This window comes from Pempheris klunzingeri, chromosome 3 (assembly GCF_042242105.1).
Source record: "Pempheris klunzingeri isolate RE-2024b chromosome 3, fPemKlu1.hap1, whole genome shotgun sequence".
In the NCBI taxonomy this organism is placed as follows: Eukaryota; Metazoa; Chordata; class Actinopteri; order Acropomatiformes; family Pempheridae; genus Pempheris; species Pempheris klunzingeri.
Genome location: NC_092014.1, coordinates 21834262 through 21855678, shown reverse-complemented (window position 1 = coordinate 21855678; position 21417 = coordinate 21834262). Strand labels below are relative to the sequence as shown.

At 41.6% G+C, this 21417-nt stretch overlaps 3 protein-coding genes across 4 annotated transcripts; 1 reads left to right on the top strand and 2 right to left on the bottom strand.

Moving 5' to 3' along the window:
* Positions 1-1084: 1084 nt before the first annotated feature.
* krt98 (keratin 98) lies at positions 1085-4948 on the top strand. The gene is made up of 8 exons (XM_070854974.1): positions 1085-1488; positions 2195-2277; positions 2420-2576; positions 3279-3440; positions 3576-3701; positions 4323-4543; positions 4677-4687; positions 4805-4948. The coding sequence occupies exons 1-8, from the start codon at positions 1144-1146 to the stop codon at positions 4900-4902; spliced, it is 1203 nt and encodes a 400-aa protein (XP_070711075.1). The 5' UTR covers positions 1085-1143; the 3' UTR covers positions 4903-4948.
* Positions 4949-7043: 2095 nt separating this feature from the next.
* Positions 7044-9508, bottom strand: krt15 (keratin 15). 2 transcript variants are annotated; one of them, XM_070854954.1, is made up of 8 exons: positions 9273-9508; positions 8950-9218; positions 8618-8700; positions 8356-8512; positions 7968-8129; positions 7722-7847; positions 7372-7589; positions 7044-7255 (listed from the first exon to the last, which is right to left on the bottom strand). In XM_070854954.1, the coding sequence occupies exons 1-8, from the start codon at positions 9445-9447 to the stop codon at positions 7156-7158; spliced, it is 1290 nt and encodes a 429-aa protein (XP_070711055.1). In that variant the 5' UTR covers positions 9448-9508; the 3' UTR covers positions 7044-7155. The 2 variants fall into 2 exon arrangements, with proteins under 2 accessions (XP_070711055.1, XP_070711047.1); XM_070854946.1 differs by having other exon boundaries at positions 8950-9508.
* Positions 9509-14962: 5454 nt separating this feature from the next.
* On the bottom strand, positions 14963-18968 carry LOC139223030 (keratin, type I cytoskeletal 19-like). Its single transcript, XM_070854964.1, has 9 exons — positions 18618-18968; positions 17254-17382; positions 16964-17046; positions 16595-16751; positions 16292-16453; positions 16035-16160; positions 15538-15764; positions 15408-15436; positions 14963-15293 (listed from the first exon to the last, which is right to left on the bottom strand). Exons 1-9 carry the CDS (start codon positions 18897-18899, stop codon positions 15187-15189), a joined length of 1302 nt encoding a protein of 433 aa, XP_070711065.1. The 5' UTR covers positions 18900-18968; the 3' UTR covers positions 14963-15186.
* Between the last annotated feature and the right edge of the window lie 2449 nt (positions 18969-21417).

Genomic DNA, 21417 nt, shown 5'->3' with positions numbered 1-21417 from the left:
TCCTGAGCAATATGTCAGCCCTAATATGAAATGTTACAAAAGGTCCCAGCCCCCATTTAGAGGTGCTGATCCTCATCCCTGCCGCTTCACACAGTCATTGATTTGCCCCTTAGTTTTTAAGAGAGCCAGTCAGTGATTGTTTTAATCAGGAAGCTGAGGAGCTTTGGCATTCAGCGGCACATACTTGAAATGCCACACAAAAGCTTGGATGAAAGCATTTTATCATTTAAAACTTTGTTCTGTTGTTTTATTCATACAGCTTATTGGCTGCTATGGGCTATGCTTATGGGCTATTGCCCATTTGCACAATTGTATATTGTATAATCTGTATGTTCTTCATTGAGTGATGTGTCATGTATATTGTATGTATCTTTCCTGTACTTAAGGAGAAGCCAAATACAAACTGACACTGAGGAGGGGAATAAAATCTAATCTGATCTAATCCGATCTGACCTAATGAAAGCACTGTATGTTTAAGTTTGTATCTGAAATGTTATGGACACAGTACCTTGTGTTCTGCTCACTTTCTTCTTGCCTGTAGGTAATAAAAGTAATTTCTTTTAAAGACCAATTAACACAGTCTTAAACACATTACCTAGAAGCCAATGTGATAAAAATAATAACCTTGACTATCTTAGAAATGCCTTTCCCTCAACCTTTGGCCCCAAGTTTCACTGAGGTGAAATTGTCGCTGGTATGTGCCATTTCTGTCACTGCTATGAGTGAGTATTTTACAAGATAGCTACACAGAGCAGTTTCTTCTATAGCATTTTAAATTAGATGTGTTTGTGTCTAAACCGGCTTCCATGGAACCAAACAAGGAGGGCTGCAATTAGAAACAGCTAAACAGTCAGGACAAGGAAAATATTCAGATGGTGAGATGATAAAATGTGGAATCACAAGTTCGACCTGAAAAAAGGTGGAGGAACTCTCCCCACCAGTCACCACTCCTGTGCTGATGGACGAGATTGCATTGAGGAGTAGGGGGGTAGCCTGTCGGGCGCATTCTTCCCTTTCATCTGCTCCTCTTGGCCCTTCCCACTTTGCTGCTTGTGGCAGCTATAAAACCAAGGACACCAAAGTGATGCCTTCAACTGCAGATCAGCTCTTGTTATCCTACCTGATACATCCAGACCTACCAGCATGTCTCTCAGCACCAGAGCCTACGGCCAGAGGACCATGAGTGTCTACGGTGGTGCAGGAGGCCGTGGCACCCGCATCTCCTCATCATCATCCCAGATGAACTACGGACAATCCTCCGGAGGTTTCAACCTGTCTGATGGCCTGGACCTCCATGTCAGCGCCAACGAGAAGGCCACCATGCAGAACCTGAACGACCGTCTGGCCTCCTACCTGGAGAAGGTGCGCACCCTGGAGAACGAGAACAACCGCCTGGAGAAGCAGATCAGAGAGTGGTATGAGAGCAGAACCGTCATCAGCCACGACTACACCCACTTCTTCGCCATCATCCACGACCTGAAGGACAAGGTAAGAGGAAGGAGACAGATATGGTTGTTTCTCTGCTTTCTGGAGCTAACTTTCAGTATGAGAGCATGGAGAGGGGTGGGTATCTGTTGGTATGTAATGTGTGTGCGGTTATGACAGTTGAGTGCCAGTAAACCCATTATTGTCATAGTTTTGACGTAGGCCATTGTATCAGGAAGAACATATTTTCATACCTCTATCGTACCACACAGTGTTACAGCCATAATTACCAGAGGATGCAGTGCAGGTGTTGAGCCCAAGAGCCCAACTGATTTATCAAAAACTTGATATTATGTGCCCATATTTTACAGAGCATCACTTCTGCAGGCTGCATATGTAGTTTTTTTCTTCATTCAAGCTTAAAAATGCCACGTATCATTTTCTTTCTATAAACATTTTAGGTTTTGTGTCATATGTACTGTTACATTCCATTTTTACTAAATTATTTGAACTGTGAAACATCCTTTCTGAGGAACCATCATCTAACAAACCATCATTTGTTAGAACTCTAAGAACCACATTTTTGAAGAACCCTTTCCAGAAAAGTATATAAATTGAATATGAACCATTCCATGGATCACTATATCAGGCATCAGGCATCAGGCTCAATATTGGAATCCCTTTGGTGATATATGTGTGGTACCGAATGAAACATGAGTTTGACTGTAGTTTTTCTAACTTATTTCCCTGCTGTTTCTTCTCTCTTCAGATTCGCATTGCCTCAAAGCTTAATGCCAAGACAGTCCTGGATATTGACAACGCAAAACTGGCTGCAGATGATTTCAAAATGAAGTGAGTGTATTCTCCTCCCCCCTCTCTGCATTGCCACATAAGTGAAACTTCACATGCACATCAAAGCGTGAACTAATGTCTAACTGACAGCTTTTAATTTTAACAACCCACCAAAACCTCTCTGACCTGCTCGTCCTCTCAGGTACGAGAACGAGCTGGCAATGAGGATGGCTGTGGAGGCAGACATCGCTGGACTGAAGAGGGTGCTGGATGAGATGAACCTGGCCAGGATGGATCTGGAGAGTCAGTATGAGGCCCTGAAGGACGAGCTCATCATGCTCAAGAGGAATCACGAAGAGGTGAGTGCGCACAGATGAGCGAGCAAAGCTGCACCCATTTTAATCAATGCAAGGTTTGTCAACGGCAGTTTCACAAGCAGTAAAACTGATCGGTTTACATCTGTCAACATCCCTGATGCAATCCTGCACACAGGCCAACACCCACTCTGTGTATGCACATAACCTGAAAGTTTATAACTACACCGGTGATTGATTATCCATCATGATCATCATCATCATCATCATCATTATCATCATCATCATCATCATCATCATCATCATCCATCTTTTCAGCAGCAGGGAGCTGAACACAGCAGCTATTCACTGTAAGATAAAGTTGTCACCTTTCATCAAAGCCGCCTATTGTGGCCTGAGATGGTCAGAATTTGCACACATGACCTCTGCTTTACCTCTGATAACACTGAGGAAGTTCCATGTTAGGTTAATGGTTTTTATAAACAGGTCTGCCGCCTTGTCCCTTTTCCCCCTGCTGCATGTCTTCTCTCTGCACACTTCCTTGTATTCTTCTCTCCCTCCATTAGCTCATTGCCACTGTCTCACACACACATTCAGGAACAGAGAACCCCCCCACCCACACACACACACACACCCACACACACACACTCACAAGTAACCAAAAGAATGCATGCAATACAGTACATAAAGAGTCCATTTGATTCTTTTATTACATTGACTGACTGAGGTGTCCTTTGACCCCTGCAGGAGATGGTTCTGCTGAGGAGTCAGATGGGCGGACAGGTCAATGTGTCCGTGGATGCTGTTCCCTCTACAGACCTGAACCAGGTTATGTCAGAGATCAGGGAACACTACGAGGGCATGATCAGCAAGAACCGCAGGGACCTCGAGTCGTGGTACCAGAACAAGGTGAGAAGTTAGAATACACCCTTGAAACCTGCATCCTTAAAGAGTTCAGTTGAGTTTATTTATCTTTGTAGTATGTCAATAATCTACGATAATTGTTGGGTAAAACAATTAATGTTGCTTCTCTGATCTGCTCAGATCACAGCGGTGGAGCTGGACGTACAGACAAACACAGAGTGCCTGGTGACATCCCGCACAGAGATTAAGGAGCTGAAGAGCACCCTCCAGAGGCTTCAGATTGAGCTCCAGTCCCATTTGAGCATGGTATGTCAACATGCCATAACAATTAACAATAAAGACTGATTATCTATTGGATTGGATACTGTTACTAGAATTATTAACAACACAGTATACATTGAATGAAATAGTTTGGGAAATATGCTTTTTCACTTTCTTGCTGAGAAGATCTGTACCACTGCCCATTAAATATGAAGCTAAAGCCATCAAGCAGCAGCTTAGTTTACCATAGCAGTTTGCACAAACACTTTCAGAAACTTCCTGGAGTCTTGCAAGAGGATGGTAAGGCTATGGGAAGTTACTGCACTTGTCCAAGAAATACTCTGGCAAACCAAACAAGATATAGGGTGTGAATTTGTGACCTTTACACTGACCCAGATTAGCTGGTCCATTATTTCTGATTTTAATGCTGAGCTGTAAGCTGACCATGTAGCTTCAGGCTGTGGCTTCATATTTACTTCATCTCTACCTCATAGCAAGAAAGGAGAAAGGAAAAAGTGTAATTCCAAAGTATGCAGAGACACATAATGCCAGTACCACACTCACACCAACGGGCCTTGGAGCAGACATTTTACTTGCACCCTGTTATACCAGCATGCAATAATGCCTGCCTACTCACCTAACAACGTTGACCTCTGACCTCAACAGAAAGCATCTCTGGAGGGCACCCTGGCAGAGACTCAGGCACGCTACGCTTCACAGCTAGCAAGCCTCCAGGCCATGGTCACAAGCCTGGAGACTCAGCTGTCCCAGCTCCACGCCAACATCGCTAGCAACAAGCAGGAGTACGACATACTGCTGGACCTCAAGACCCGGCTGGAGCTGGAGATCGCAGAGTACAGGAGGTTGCTGGATGGGGAGGATGACAGGTGAGAGCTGATGAAGAGAGAGACACACTGAATGGATGAAGGGAAAAAAATATTCACTCAATTTGAAACATTTAACGACAATGTAGACGCACTAGACTAATGTTTGCCTCTTTCTTTTTCTCTCCATTACCAGTTCAAAACAAGGTAAGCAATTTTTTTCACATGCATATAATTCTTATTCTATTATTAAAGTAGTACTTTAACGGGATTTAAAAAATGGAATATCATTTGTTGATTATTTTTTCTTTTTCTTTTCCTCAGTGGTCACAAAGGTCATCACAGTGGTGCAGACCGTTGTGGATGGAAAGGTGGTGGAGAGCAGCAAGACCGTTGACGTGGACGTGGATGAGATTCAGTAATAAATTAGAAGCATTAGCTAAAATCAATAAAGATCATGCAGTTGAACTTTCTTGCCTGTTGTAATTTTATAATTAACAAAATATTCCACATTTCTATTATTGTCCCTCACTGATTACTGAATGTGTTTCTACAGGACAAATCAGATATCGTTGCAACAGCTTGAGAGCGGATTAAAACCCATCCATTTTGTTAGAAAGGTGTCGCTCATAGTAACAAGCGCAGTGACAAACCCCCCAGAGAATTATTACCCAATTCTGCACCTTTAAGGCACTATTTTTAGTGCATAGATTTTGTTTTACTACACATTTACTACATGATTCTGCTGATTTTATAGAAAACAAGCTCTAACAAACCCCCTGTATGCCACCTGTCCAGCATCAACCGGCAGACAAACTTAAAGCATCAACAGTAATGTTAAAGTCCAGCAGCAGTACAAAATTAGCCACTACCTGCTAAAAGCATCTTGCATCTAAAGACCCAAACCTTTTATCAGGGTGGTGGAGACCAAGCCAGAGCTAAAAGGCCAGTTAATAGTGGACTTGCGTTAATAAAATGGCTCCAATGAAATTATAGTATTACTTATTGTATTAAGACTATTGGTCTGAAGCTCAGACTGTATTTAAGAAGTGGACATACCCAACGTGACGTCACCCATTGGTTTGTGGACTGCCATTTTGAATCCTCAAGTTTGGCATTTTCAGAATCGTCATCTTGGTTTATGGTTGTCGCCATCTTGATTGAGAAATAGGGTCATTTTCTCATTGACACACAACCAACCTATTTTTGGGGCCAATGAACTGCCCCCCCTGCTGTCCCTTAGAAAGAATGCAGGTTCAGGGCACTTCCGCATTGGTGTCACTTTTTAGACTAGGAAGCTACGTCTACTTCTTTTATATGCAAATATTAGTATGTTAAGTTCGCATTACATATAAAAAGGTGGGTCTCGTGCATGTGTACATCAAAAACTGCTACATCTAGAACTACAGGTTGATGTTTCTCCATGGAAGTACAGCATCAAGAGAGCTTGATTGTCAGTAAATCAGCTCTCCTGCCAATTTGTCTCAGAGGCCAATTGTGGGACTGCAACTAAAAAAAAAAAAGTCCCCACAAACCACCATAATCTGTCAAACAGGGCTCATCAAAGTGCAAGCAAAATCAGTTATTACTTCTTATCTTGTGAATTTTGAAACCATTAAAGCAGCAGTTGGTAAGATTGAGAAGAGGGTGGATTTAACTTCTGAATTTTGCACTGCTGGTGTGAACAGCCTGTGCTGTGTGACTGTGCAAGAATCAACATATCACAGCGATATACTCCACAGAGCTAGAAATAACATGCTTTTTCATTTATGGTGGTTGTTTCTCAGCCTTTGCGTTTGCAAAGCTCCTCCTGAAGAGGCCACTGAAGAAATGGGCTGTGCAATGTGTGCATGAGCAGTGACTGACACTATGTTAGAGGCTCTGCCACCTAACCCTGTGTATATTTGCTTACTCCCTTGACAAGTTGCTAGTCCAGTCTAACACTCAGTGAGTCAAATTCTTACATAAAGGGGTGCAGGAGAACACAGTTTCAAACCCAAGACTCTGAGACATTAAGGCTACATTGGTACATTGTAGGTATAGTGGTGCTGGTAAAAATGTGTTTTCAAATGGTTTAAAATCTTTATTTATTGGGGAAGAAAACCTGCTGAACATGCATGGAGTTTATAAACAAATGCTCTGATTTCGAGCTGTACAACTGTAGTGTTGTTTTGCCGAACACTGTGTAGCCTCTTGGTTTTAAATCCTGCACTCACTGGAATCTCAAAGGATATTGCTGAGGAGACCAGAGAGTATTATTACTCTTTGCACAGATTGTCCAAACTTGCCTCAAGATGCATATTACTGTGGTAACCTTGTATTAACAGCTTCAATTTCTCATTCATTTTACATCCAGGACACAATCTGGATGGCACTGTCCCAGTCTCAAGCTGTAATTATTTAATTCTGAGCAGGTTTTGCACATATATCTATCAAGATAATCATATCTCAGAACAACAAATGTCCAACGTTATGACGATTAAATATGCGATTCTATTAGACCCTTGGTTCAAGCCATCAACACATTATTTTGAATTAAGACACAAATAAGTCAGACAAATGGTAGGGAGCACACTGAGAGCCTTTTATTGCATTCACACGTGTATGTGAAGGTTTCTTGGATTCAGATGTTGAGCTTGTGGCCCTCAGGTGTTGCATTTTCTGTGTGAGACACATTATGCAGTGGTGGAAGAGGAGGACACCACCTTGCCGTCCTTCAGCTCCTCTGTGACCACTTTGATCATCTTGCTCACGGAAGTACTTGAACCACCAACACTGTGAACGGGGAGACATACAGTGCTTGCATTAACAAATGGTGTACTGTTTCTGTTTACAGAGCTAGTAATTACTTTACGATGAAATGAGAGGATTGTTTGTTGCGGACAAATTACCTGCCCTCTGCGTCAAGCAGTCTCCTGTATTCTGCTATTTCCATTTCCAGCCGTGTCTTGATGTCGAGCAGCATGGCGTAATCTTGGCTCTGGCGTTCTATGTCACTGCGCAGCTGGATCAGCTGTTCTTCCATGCTTGTCACTTGCATCTGGAGGCTTTGGAGCTGCATGGAATACCGTGCCTCTGTCTCAGCCAAAGTGCCTTCCAAGGACGCTTTCTAGAGGAGGAAGGGGAAGAGAAGAGGGAGGAGATGCATTAATCAAATTGTATCTCGCCAACTAGGATGGAATAAGTAGAGGATGTTCGGGTAAAGAAGGGGAAAGATTTGACCCAGGGCATTTTCATTTACCATGCTAAGTTGTGACTGTAGCTCGATCTCCAGGCTTTGTAGTGTGCGACGGACCTCACTGACTTCTGACTTTGACGTTTGGAGACTTTCTGTGTTGACTGCCACCTCCTTGTTCAGCTCTTCTGTCTGCAGTGGACAAGGGAGAACATCAGTGTCATGTGTAATCATGTAAGTTTGAGCAACAGTCTAAGTAGCCAAGGTAATTTCTTAATAAACATCACCACCAGGGTTTTGGTTGAGTCTTACCTTTGTTTGGAACCAGGCTTGAACATCTCTCTGGTTCTTGGCGGCCATTTGCTCGTACTGCTCACGCATCTCAGCCATAACGCTGGTCAGGTCAAGCTGTGGTTTTGCATCCACCTCCACGTTGATCTGTCCAGTCATCTGCGATCTCATGGCTGCCATTTCCTATTGAATAATCAGAGTTTGGTAAGAGGTGGATGTTCCCCAAATAGTTTTCATTCTATACTGGAGACAGCAAATTAAATGTAAATCCACTCAGATTACTGTTCATTACTGTTCATCAGGCAGTTCTTGAAGAAGGCTTAAGGGCCGAAAGGTCATCCTAATAATAAGAGAGATGCATGGAGAGCCAGAATCACTATTTGTCTGCTCTTAATCATTTCCTACCCACCTCCTCGTGGTTCTTTTTGAGGAAGATCAGCTCCTCTCTGAGGCCTTCTATCTGCATCTCCAGGTCTGACCTGGCCAGTGTCAGCTCATCCAACAGTCTCTTTAGACCGGCGATATCTGCCTCCACTGATTGACGCATGGCTAGCTCATTCTCGTATCTGTGAGGCAGAAAGAGAGCAGACATTTGCACTTCTACGTCAGTTTCACTGTTTTTGTGTTTCACTATGTTTTAGACACTTGCAGTCTCTCATCTTAATACTTACTTGGTTCTGAAGTCGTCTGCTGCCAGTTTTGCATTGTCAATGGCCAGATAGATGCCGCCGTTGACACAGGTGGCATCTTGGATCTGTGTGATGAGACAAAGTTTCATTTTACATAATTTTTTCATGAAACTGTCTCCAACTGCAAACAGACTATTAATGATAAGTGTGCTGTCAAAGGCATTGCATGTAACACAAGGACAGAAATGGTTAAAGTTCCTCATTTTTCACAAGCATCATTTTGAACATATTCAGCTGATAGTTGCACTGTATGATAAATTACAGTATGACAAGCTTTGGTATCTCACTCAGTAATCAGAGGTCATGTGACATACCTTTCTCTGGAGGTCTGCAATGGTGACCTGAAAAGTTGAGTAGTCACGGGCAGCAGGGGAGGTCTTACTCTCCAAGAAGTTGCGGATCTTGAGCTCCAGCTCACTGTTGGCCTTCTCAAGGGTGCGCACCTTCTCCAGGTAGGAGGCCAGACGGTCGTTCAGGTTTTGCATGGTGGCCTTCTCGTTGGCTCCAACATGGAGGTCCATGCTATCGCCTGCACCCCCTCCAAAGCCATAACCAAAACCGCCACCTGCACCACCTGCACCACCTGCACCCCCTCCAAAGCCATAACCAAAACCGCCACCGGCACCACCTGCACCACCTGCACCACCAAAACTGCGGAAACCACCAGAGGAAACAGAGATTCTTCCTCCGCTGCCGCCTGCACCATGCACACTTGAAGCATATGACCTTCGAATTGAGCCTCCACCAAGGCCTCCACCGGATATGGAGCGCCCAGAGTATGCACCTGACATGCCACCGTATGCAAAGGACATTGTGAAAACTGCGCAGGAGGTCTGAGTGCCTTGGAGAGAATGAGATGGACTGGGATGCACAGCTCTGCCTCTGTCCCCTTTTTATCCTGCACAATGCTGCTGCTGCCTCTGATGCGGGTGGGGGCGTGCAGAGCTGAAGGGAGGAGCATTACCTAAAATGGTTGCTCTGCCCCACATATCACACACCCACTTCAGGTTCAACAGTCAGAAGGTGAAAGTAGAATTAAATGTAATCCTATTTTGTTGAGCACGTCACTGAATTCATTCAACCCTCACAGCTACCTGCAGACCTCATAGGAAACATAGTGGCTTCATTATTTCATTGATTCTTTATCCCCATGATCCTTAAAAATGTTAAACAGCCACACCAGTTACTGTTAGCCTAAAGTTAGTTATCCAGTCAAATCCAGTTTTCAGCATTGTCATTGGCCTGACAGATGATGTGTCTTTATTGGATTCATGCCATAATTTCTGAGCAAGGTTTGGCCAGTGCTGGCCAAACCTGTTACATTACCAAGGCAACAAGCATTATAAACACAGTAAAATGAATGATTCATTTCAGCCAGCACACCTCTTGTTTTTTCTGTGTTTATCTTGCTATTTAAGTACTGGTTCTTTTGTTAATCACAGTTTCTGTTATTTTTCACACAGTATACTTCACATTTCATAAATTCTCATGCATAGATTCTGCTTTGCTCAACAATAGCTTGCAGGGTTTTCAGTTTGACGCTCATGATGTCACTTGATACCTGGCCTTATTCAAGGCTGGGCATGACACAGCACAGCAGCTGGAAAGCTCACCACAGATGTGGCTGCGTGTACTTTATTTTCTTGGCAGTGAAATTTGATGTGTGCATCATGCCCAAACAAGAACAAGCTCTTGCTTGTTTACTTCTTTCCATTTCACCACAGTATTCCTTTCAAGACTTTTACAATGTCGATTTTGCACCACCGTCTTACATGAAGTATGTGGAAAGGTTGATTTAATTACAAAACGCAAGCATTTAAACATTTCCATGCAATACTGACAATCATAAGAACAATGCATGTATCATTTCTGACATTTTGCACATGGTTAAATCTGACAAAGAGATGTTTTACTTCTAGGTAACAAACGGCTGTTACATACACAGCTTGCAGTAATACAAACCAGATGCTGCTTTTCACTACTGCTTTTCATTTTGAGGTTGCAAACTCATCTCAAGCATGTGCTAAATGGCTATAAATCATAAATAATGTTCAGGGCGCTGATTAGTTTGAAACCCCAGGAATGTATGAGTGAATATATATTGGTCGCTCAGGAGATAGCATTTTCACACCAACACACTGACTTCTTGTGTGCGCACACTTTACTGTGCATAGTAATGAATAGCTCTGAACTTAGAGCTCATTCGCACTTCATTAAGAGTGTCACTGCTTCATTCAGTGGTGCCTGCAATCTTGATTTTTTTTTTAGATTAATTCGCAAGTTTACCTGCATTCCACAGCACAGAAGAATGGCAAATAAATAAATAGATAAATAATCCTGCCCTTTAAAGCTGTCAATTTCTATTGCCAAGCAAATTTACCAGAGCAATACATAAAGGTGGATGCTATTGTCTTTTAACAACTGTACTGAACATTTATCTCCCAATCTTACTTTGTAAATGTGCATCCTTTGCACTACCGGTGCATACAGTGTAATACGACGACAAGAGTTTGTGTACTATGCTATATTTGTGCAATCAGCTCTCTGAGCTAAGGGAGTGGCACTGGTGGAGAAGTGAAACATATTTGTTTGTGTAAAGTTTACTTTAGTTAATGTCAGAGTTGAAATAGCAGCTGCCAATGAGATTTTGTGAGAAATTTGTTAAAGATTTTAGACATGAAACTCTGTGATAAACAAGGGCATAAGACTCTTAAGACAGAAAACTCATCTGTACTCGGTAGCTTGACAAAAGCTATGAGAACAGCTTATAATATCAAACATAGTGACACACACTGCACATAGTCCAAATTACTAAATCACTTTAACAATAAAACAAACTAGATGCTATGAAAATGTAAAGAACAGTTATCAATTATTTTGTGTAGACAGGGTTTCAAAATACAAGTCCTTTTCTGAATTAAATTCATTTATGCATGTTGTGAAAACCAGATAAAAATTCACCTTAAAGAATTTTCACTGCTTGTACCTTTACGTGCTCATTGTGTTACTGTCACACATCCTGAAATACAAATGTCCTTTTACTTCGGTGAGACAGGCAGAATGCATTCTCACTTTGCACTAAATATAATGAAATGAAATCATTTTGTGTTATGTAACATTTAACATGTTAGCATTAGAACATGGTTATGTATGTTTTGATATACAATGTGCTCTCAACATGCTAAGGTTTAGCATGTTAAGTTTAGCCTGTTAGTGATGGTAACATATTAACACGCAGTACGCTGTCATTCTCAGGTCAACAAATACTGATGCTTTGTCACGTTTGGCATCTGATACCTATACAAAAGTCCTACTTTAGCGGTCTAACGCTGCCGCTGGAGCGCCAGACTTCGTCGTCACGGTAACGATGATAAACACATGGTTAACGTTCTGAAATGGTGCAGAAATGTCAGCTGGATGATCCACCACTTTGGTCCAGACTAAAGTCTCTCAATGGATTGCCATGACATTCTTTAAAAACATTCATTGTCCCCAGAGGATGAATCCTAATGACTTTGGTGATTCTATGATTTTGCATGTAGCGCCACAAGTGGGTCAAAGTTTTCATTACTTATTCAGTTAAATAGCTTGACATCTACCCGATGGACTTAAAAGCTTGGTACATACATTTATGGTTCCCTGAGGATGAATCCTACTGAATTTGATTTGACATTTGTGGTTTGGAGTGAAATGTCTCAATAACTGATCAAATAGGCTGCCATGAAATTTGGTTCAGACATTCATGTCCCCTCCAGCATGAGCTGTTATCACTTTAGTGATCCCTTCACTTTTCAACATTTTTTCTTTAGACTTCAGACTGTAGCAGTTCTGTGGGACATCGTAGCTCCTATGAGGTCCTGACATGAGCTGATTCTTGGCTATACCTGCAGAACCAACTCATATAGCACTAAAATCAGCTGAGTCTAAACTTTCATGCTTTACTGACTGTAACAGTCTTTAGTCTTTGAATGCCACATACTGCAGTGAAAGCTTAGAAGGTTTGTACTTGACTCTTGACTTGGGCACTTGACTCCTAACTCTAACGAGCTGCTCAGTTGTCTTCACATGAGGCCGTGGTTGTACAGACTTTACATGTTGTTTTAACACTGTTACCAGCAACCCACACTCTCTTACAGGTTGCATCTCTTTGCTTCCTTGGTGTTATCAACTGACACTTAATTGGTGGATTTAATTTATTTGAGAACAGAATTAAGGATTTAATGTTCATTCAATGCTCTGCAACTCACTGACACTATGCACATTCTTCTAGTCTTACAAGAAAGGACAGAGCAGAGGTTAATGTGAACTTAGTGATTAATGGTGATGGTATGTAGGTGTGGCTGTGGTTCTCATGTGTGAAGCCAAGTATGAATGGGTATGCATTCTTTTTTCATTTGAGATCATCTTAAAAACTGGTGTATTCTCTGTTCAAGGGTTTTCAAAAGATTAATCTTAAATATATTCAAACCTCGCTGCAGAATGGTGCTTTTTGCCCTGTATCTAGGGGATGACAATCTGCTGTGCAGTAGCATGTGAGGGAGTTGCACTTGCAGTTCAACTTGCAGGGCTTTTGCCAAAAACCATATCAATAAGTCTTTTTGACACATTTACTGTGTCACACACCACATCCACTTTTCATACAAATGGGAAAGGCTTCTCAGAATGCAACAGACTCATTCAAGTCAGAGTACGAAGTGCCCCTCTGACACGAGTAACCACAGCTTGGGTTAAAAACAGGAACAGTATGTTCGAGATGTGCTGTGACATGAGAGTTAGCCCCGAGTGCTTTTACCTGGGTGTGTAGCCCTCACATACAGGCTGGCATGAAACAATAGGTCATCTCATATCTCATGCAGGAGATGAGGGCTGCCATGACTCAACGCACTCAGGTGTACTTTGACAACGCGTGTGTTTCTTGCTAACTCCATTTCAGGCCAAGGCTGTTTCTGTTGAATCTTGCCATACCCTGCAGGTAATGGTCACACCCTTAATATGCATGCGCACTGAGAACTCTGGAAATTTACAAGAGAATTCTGATTTTTTTCTGTCATTAAAAAGATAGAAAAGTAACCAATTTATTAAATCAACAGCTTCATTGTCTCTTGGTTACTGTAAGTCAACTGAACTGAACTGAATGCAGAGCCCATGTGGACAAAACTACACTCTTAATTACTACTTAATTACTTACTCTTGGTAATAACAGAGATGGTTTCAGTCAGCTGAGAGAAAACCTACATTTGCTACAATTTGCTCACCCTGTATGACAACTTTTTACTTCTATAATTAGGCTTGAACACCAGGAAGGCAAATTCAATGTTAGCTTTTCGTTTTTGAAGACAAAAGACCTGTTTCGTCTAGTCACGCAGAATACATGAAACTGCAAGGTCTAGCCAGAGGCAAATGAATCCGTCCGAAACTTAAAATTTGTCTGCTGCACAAAGCTGCTGAAGAAGCACAAAACATATTTCAGGGAATTCTAATTACAGAGAGCACCATAAAAGCAGTAAAAGGACAGGAATCTTTAACATTGAGTCATCTTGATCAACACTTTCTCTCATTGTGCAGGTGAGTCATTGACGTGACTCCACTTGATTCCACTCCAATCAAATAAAGAAGCCTTTGGTGACTCATGGGTAATCTGTGAACCTCATCAAAAGACCAAACTATACTTTAAACATGTTTAGAGCACAAAAACATTTTTCTATTCTGTGTGTTTCTGTGAAAAACATATTTGGTATCGCACATTTTTCCTCCAACACACAACATGGCATCAATTTTGTGCTTAGATTTTGTGCTATTTGCAGACTATTATCTACTTTCTTGTGACTTGGTTAAAATAATGGTGTTTTAAATGTATTTCACACAGCAACAATCTGTTTCTACTCAAGCAAATCAAAAACATTCAGTGCAATCCACTAAAGCTGTGCTCATACTTCACTTTTAGAGTGAAAGGGGACACCTGGTGGTCAAGATTAAAACTCTTCCTGAGTACTATGTGGCACTGAAATGAATGTCAGACTTTATTTCATTTAAGTGTATTGTTGTGTGTGATTTTCTGTGCAGGAAAAGTACAGGAGACACCAAACTTGTGTCTCATACAATAAAAACATTATTAGGTTTTTCTCATTTTCTTTGTGTGACCAAAAACTGGCTTGAATCTTCTCCCTTTTACAACTCCTGTGTTGTTTGTATGTCCAAAATGTGACGTTTTTAGCGACAAAGTCTCATCTATGATTGAATTTTGCTGATGAAAAATCCATGTGCAATTTCTGATGCACCTTTCTGAACTGTAATACACATCAATGATTAAGAATGCACATCTTCAACTCTGCTTTGTGGCTTTTAATGATATTCACACACTGACAAAAGCGAGCATCTGTCAAGGAAAGATCATCATTTACTGCGATCTTTTGCCATAATTGCAATTAAATGAGAAGAAAGATGTCATGTCATGGTGGTTTATGGAAATATTTTGGTTATTATTATTAGCATTCAGGGGCCAAACCAACGTACAAATGTAAGTTTAGTGGTAGCAGAGGTGGGCAGAGGTGTTAGTTAATGTCCTGCACTTGGGTTTCAGTGCTGGAGGACACCACCTGTCCATCGATAATCTCCTCCACGATGGTCTTCACTCTCCTCTCGATGTGGGGCTTGTGCTCTACAGAGGTGGAGAACAAACATCATGCATCAGGTGGCTACAGTGGAGGAGCCTGGGTAAATGATGTGGTTAGAAAATCTGAAAGTTGGTTCATGGAATGATTGAGATTCTCACCTTCCACAACCTTGCTTATGACCACAGTCCTATGGAGATGGGGAACATTATTTTAAAAATGTATTTTATTGCTTCAGCTATTGGCCGGCTACTTTCACTCTGAGGAGTTCTAAGAAACTGAATCTCTCACTTTTTCTCCTGCAGCTGTCCGTCCAGCAGCCTCCTGTACTCAGCGATCTCCAACTCCAGCCTCATCTTGATGTCCAGCAGCAGGTTGTACTCAGTCTGCTGCTGCTCAATGGAGACTCTCAGCTGCTGCAGCTCCGTCTCCAGCGTGCCGATGATCAGCTGCAGCTGGCTGAGCTGAACGCTGTATCGTGTCTTCAACTCTTCCATGTTCCTGTGCAGGCACTTAATCTGCAGGACACGCAGGAAAGCTGTGAGTGTGATCAAAGAAAAGAAGTGTAGCCTACCTTAAAGGGCAGGTTCACAATTTTTTCAAGTCTGGCTCAAACCAATAGTCAAGTGCCCCATGTGAACACTGAATGAGTAAATACAGCCAGCAAAAAGTGTTTCACTGCAGACATGGGTAAATGTGTGCTGTTTCAGATCTGGAAAAAAATGTGAACCTACCCTTTAATCTAGTTAGTGAAAGTGTGCTTTTGCATTCTGCCGTCTGTGACCAACCTCTGTGAAGAGGCTTTGGAGACTTATCTCCAAAGTCTGATAGGTCCTCTTCAGTTCTGACAGCTGCACGTAAAATGTCTTCATATCTATTGTACATGCACTGATTTCCGTCTGGAGAATTTCCGTCTTTATTACACACACACACACACACACACACACACACACACACACACACACACACACAAGAACAATAAATACTGTGATATTGCCATCTGTAAATGTAAAAAGAGTCAATGTCTACATTTTCAATGTCTCACCTGAGATATGTACCATTTCTCAATGTCCATCTTGTTCTTCAGCACCAGAGCTTCATACTGCTCCCTCATTTCCTCCAGGACCTTTGTCAGATTAGAAGACGCTGTGCTATCCACTTTGACGTTAATGTCACCTGTCTGGTTGATCCTCAGCAGATGCATCTCCTGCAGCACGGAAAAGGAAGGACTTCAGCCTCCTGTCTCTCTACAGGTGCCTGAGACACCATCAGCAGATGGCGCTATTGTTACACATTTCGTTTTAGACATGATAACAGAGACATTTCTCTGAAGCTGAATGGCTCTCACCTCCTCGTGGCTGCTCTTCAGGTACACTAGCTCCTCTTTCACACCTTCTATCTGTATCTCCAGGCTACTGATGGTGAGAGTCAGGCTGTCCCGGACCCCTCTGAGATTAATCACATCCTCCTCCACAGTCTTATGCATGTGCAGCTCCGTCTCATACCTACAGCAGGACGCCAGGAGTAGTTGTAATGCTCAGTCTTTGTGCTGTTCCAGTGTAAATCAGTCATATAGAATAAACCATTCTTTTTTTTATATTTGCTTTATGAAATTACAGACCATAATCACAACACTTTCTTTAAAATGTGGTTAATGAATATCAGAAATCGATGCATGTGGCTTTTAGCATGAAGCAAAAGAGGAACATAAACCTACTTCAGTTTAAAGTCCTCTGCAGCCAGTTGAGCATTGTCAATCTGCAGGAGGAGACTTTGATTCTCTGAATATCTCCTTGTAATCTAGATAGAGAAGAAAGTTTATTCACATGTCCACATGTCTCACTGGACAGACGCATCAGTACATTGTCATTTTTATACAGCAGCGTAAAATTTCAAAACAGATTTTTCTACAGCGGAGTTTTGACCGAAAGCCACTATATTTATTGTGTTGAAGTTTTGTTAGTTATAGAATTTAACATGTCATGATGTTTAAAATGTGAGCAGCACCTGAGCTCGGATGCCAGAGATGGTGTCGAAGTAGGTGGTGCAGTCTTTGGAGACAGCAGGAACTCTCTTTTCATAGAACTCTCTGATCTGCAGCTCCAGCTTCCTGTTGGCTGCCTCCAGGGAGCGCACCTGCACAAGCAACCAGAGACTTATATCTCACAGTGATGGGTGACAAATGACAGATGACAAATTTGTAAAGCACTCAGGTCAGTGTATTAATTTCCAGGGACAAAGCATATCAATCAGCATCACTATAAACATGCAATTGTTAGTCAAAAGGCAAATTATCAAGTGATGTCTGTTAACCAGAAGTCAAGTTTTGGCTATTTTCACCTGATGTCTGAATATCTCTATTGCATTCATATGCACAAAGCTTTTTCAAGTAATGGTCAAGATGAAGCTAATCTCCAGTAAAGTGACACAGTACAGTCAGTACATTCACGTACTTATTATTTTCCACCACTGCACATCCACATTTCCAGAGGCCTCTCATCTTTATCATCTTTATCATCAATTTTCAATTCTGTTCAATTTTGTATTTTAATATTTTGTATTGTTGTGACGACCTCTGTACCGCACTCTGGCACAACAATTTCCTCCGGGATAAATAAAGTCGGTTTTATTCTTATTCTTATTCTTATCATAATATTTATTCTGCTTTTGTCAAAGGCTGAGCTAATATATACATGTATGGTTCAAAATACCATGAACAAATAAAATCTTCTGTTTTACATCACTAACAAGTATTGTATCCTCAGATTATTATTAGTAGTATCAAACTAATAATCAGGTGCCCATATTGATATTGAAATCATTCCTCCTGCTCCTCCTGGTGCTTACAATATAAGTTGATAAATGTATTCAAAGGTTTATCTGAATCTATTATGAGGTTTGTTATTCATCTAAATCTGACCTCTGAAGCCTCATATTAAGTTTAACTAAGATGAACTAAGAATGATAATGACAATAATGAACTCTGAAATACATTTATTACACAAAATGAGGACTGTGGGTTTTGCCCCTCATCACTTTAAAGACTGGTATGAACGGGAGTGATGATTACAGCAAACAAAACCTGTTTTAAAGTACATACGAGCTCCTGATTATTATTTCTAAGACAGACTCAGAAAACCATTAGTGGGTGTGCGCAGGTCCCCACATGAATGTAAGGTATGAATTGGTGTATTGTGACAGATCAAGCCTCTCTATGCAGGTTCAAAATTTCTCTACAGTTGTATAAAGGATCTCACAACGGTTCAGAGGATTCTGGCTTTAAGGGAACAGGAAAATGGGAGTGTTGCAGCCACAGCAACAGAGTGTAGCAATTTTTAAATATAACAATAATCATCATCATCATAGCTTACCTTCTCCAGGTAGGAAGCCAGGCGGTCATTGAGGTTCTGCATGGTAAACTTCTCATTGGTGATCACTGCAGTCCCCCCGTATGGATTCAGTGGTGCGGAGCAGAAGTAGGACTGGGAGATGCGTGTCCCGTAACCTCCCGCGCCCCCATACACACTGGGTGCACGGATTTGGAAAGGCCCAGTGGGTATGAGGGTCTGACCGGCTCCTTTCAGCTGCATCCCCCCATTCAGGCTGATCCCTTGGGTGCTGTAACTGCTCAGACGGGTGTGAGAGACAGACATGGTTGTAAGTGAAGGTGAAGGTGAAGGTGAAGGTGAAGGTGAGCTGACGTGCAGGTGATGAGCGGTGCTGGAGAGTCTACGAGGAGTGTCTGTGCCTGAGACAACAAGGCATTTTATAGGACGCTTAGCATCTGGTCCCATGTCACAACTATGTGTGGCATGCAGATAACCTGTTGTGTGTAAAGTAGCACTGGTGACGCCCTGGTGAGGATAGGTCGAATGCCTTGTTTGGTGGCTTGATGGCTAGTCAGTTGATATCAAGACTGATAACCAGCTGCACATGAAGATCATTGTTTTTTTTCTGCCACAGATTGTTATGACTTACACTTATCTGATTGAACATCTGCTCAGGCATTTCTAAATATCATACAGTGCAGGCCTACATAGTATCTAGTATTTGAGAGAATTTTTTTAAAGCAAGACTGTCACTATTGATAAATAGAATCATAAAAAATACATGATCTCCCTCCTAAAAATGAAAACTTGGAATTACCATAAATCAGACAAAACCTGACTTAATTTAATGCCCCCAGCTAAAGTTACACAGACTCGCTTCAAGTTTATTTAGAAATATTTTGACAAATGTAGGGGGGAGGGACGTATTAGTAGCATCAGTAGTAGGATTAACATGTTTTCTTCTGGAGTTTGCATGTTGGTTTGCAATTACAGCAAGATTCTGCCATTGCATCAACAACAGCTGTGTTTATGGATGAGATTCAGTCATAGCACAGCAGAGATCAATAAAGAGTGACTTTCATTCATTCATTCAACCTTTATTTAAATCTCGACGGATCATTGAGGGCCTGCCTTTATTTTTAAATGATGTTGAGAATACACAACAGAATACATACAAGAATGATTAACAAGAAAACAACAAGCACAACGCAGTTACAAACATTTGCATTCAAGAGTGCAGTAATTTGAAATCATGGTTTTAAACTGACCAATAGGCACAATTATGTTAAGTTTTAATGAATTTTCTAAGAGTGTGCAGTATAAAAACTAAAAGTAGTTTCAAATTCAGTGTTTGCATGTTGAACTTTGAACTCCAGACATTCACTTGAACCGGCTGATTGCTATAGGACCAGTTTAATAGGGAGGTAACATACAGTTGCACTCAAAATCATTCAAGAGCTAAAGTAACACTCGCTACACTACCTGGACATGGCAGAAAAAAGAAGCAACAGCAATCAACAACGGCCGCCTGATTTCTAATGAGGCAGGACATCAAATCGCCTCGAGTGACTGCAAAAGACCTGCAGTGAAAAACCTGGTAGCAGCAGGCACTGAAGTTTCAGTTTCTCCAGTAAAGCACATACTTAACGCTGAAGGCCTCCATGCCCAAACTGACCACTACTGACCCACAACCATAAGACAATGTGTTCAAAACCATATAAAACATATATAAAGCCACAGAAGTTTTGGGATTCTGTTCTGTGGCGCGATGAAACAAAACTGGAACTTTTTGGGTCTATAGATCAGCAGCATGTCTGGGGGAGGAAGAATGAGGGATACACTGAGAAGAACATCCTGCCTACAGTGAAGCATGGCGGTGGCTCAGTGATGCTCTGGGGCTGCTTTGCTTCTTCTGGCACTGGAAACCTGAAGCGTTTGGAAGACAAGATGGATTCAATCAAGTTTGAGGAAATCCTGGGAGAAAACTTCAAGTCGTCTGTGAGGAAGCTTGAAGCTTGGGCATCATTGGATCTTTCAACAGGACAATGATCCCAAGCAAGTCCACCAAGGCATGGCTGGAAGATCCTAAAGTGCCTGTCACAGTGGTCTAACTTGAATCACATTGAAAGTCTCCGGTGGGATTTGAAGAAGGCGGTTGCAGCATGCACACCCAAGAACATTAGAGAGCTGGAGGCCATTGCTCATGAGGAATGGGCTATGATTCCTCATGGACGCTGTCAGAACATGCTGTCTGCTGTGCATCATGTTTGCAGCAGGTCATAACAGCAGGTCATAAAGGGTGCTCGACTAAGAACTAAAGATGCTTGAATCATTTTGAAAGTTGAAAGTTTTAAAAGTTGTGTATTGGGAGAAACCACCTGTAGTGTCATTTGTGCTGAGCTATTTCAATTGTTCTCATTTGAGTTGTTCATTGAACATTGAGCTAAAATATTGTAAATTTCACAAATACACCTAATTTGCGAAGGGGGTTAAATGATTTTGAGTGCAACTGTATGATGGCTTTGAAAAATAAACAGAAAAAATAAATAGTGCCAATGCCTTTCCTGTCTTACATTTAGAGATGGCCGCCCAATTGTTTCATACAATATGCAATGATGATTACAGCAACTATCACTGATAAAAATCTTAGAGTGGAGTGATAAACTGGACTGAACTGGAGGTTTAAGGGTGGAGGCAGAGCATTTCTATAGATAATATCTCCATAATCCAGAACAGACAAGAAGACGGCCTCAATTGTTCATTTTCTACTGAGCATAGGCTTGCTGGCAGATTTCTGATACCTTGTTACTAAGCAGTCATTAAATGTACCATTGGAAGGAAT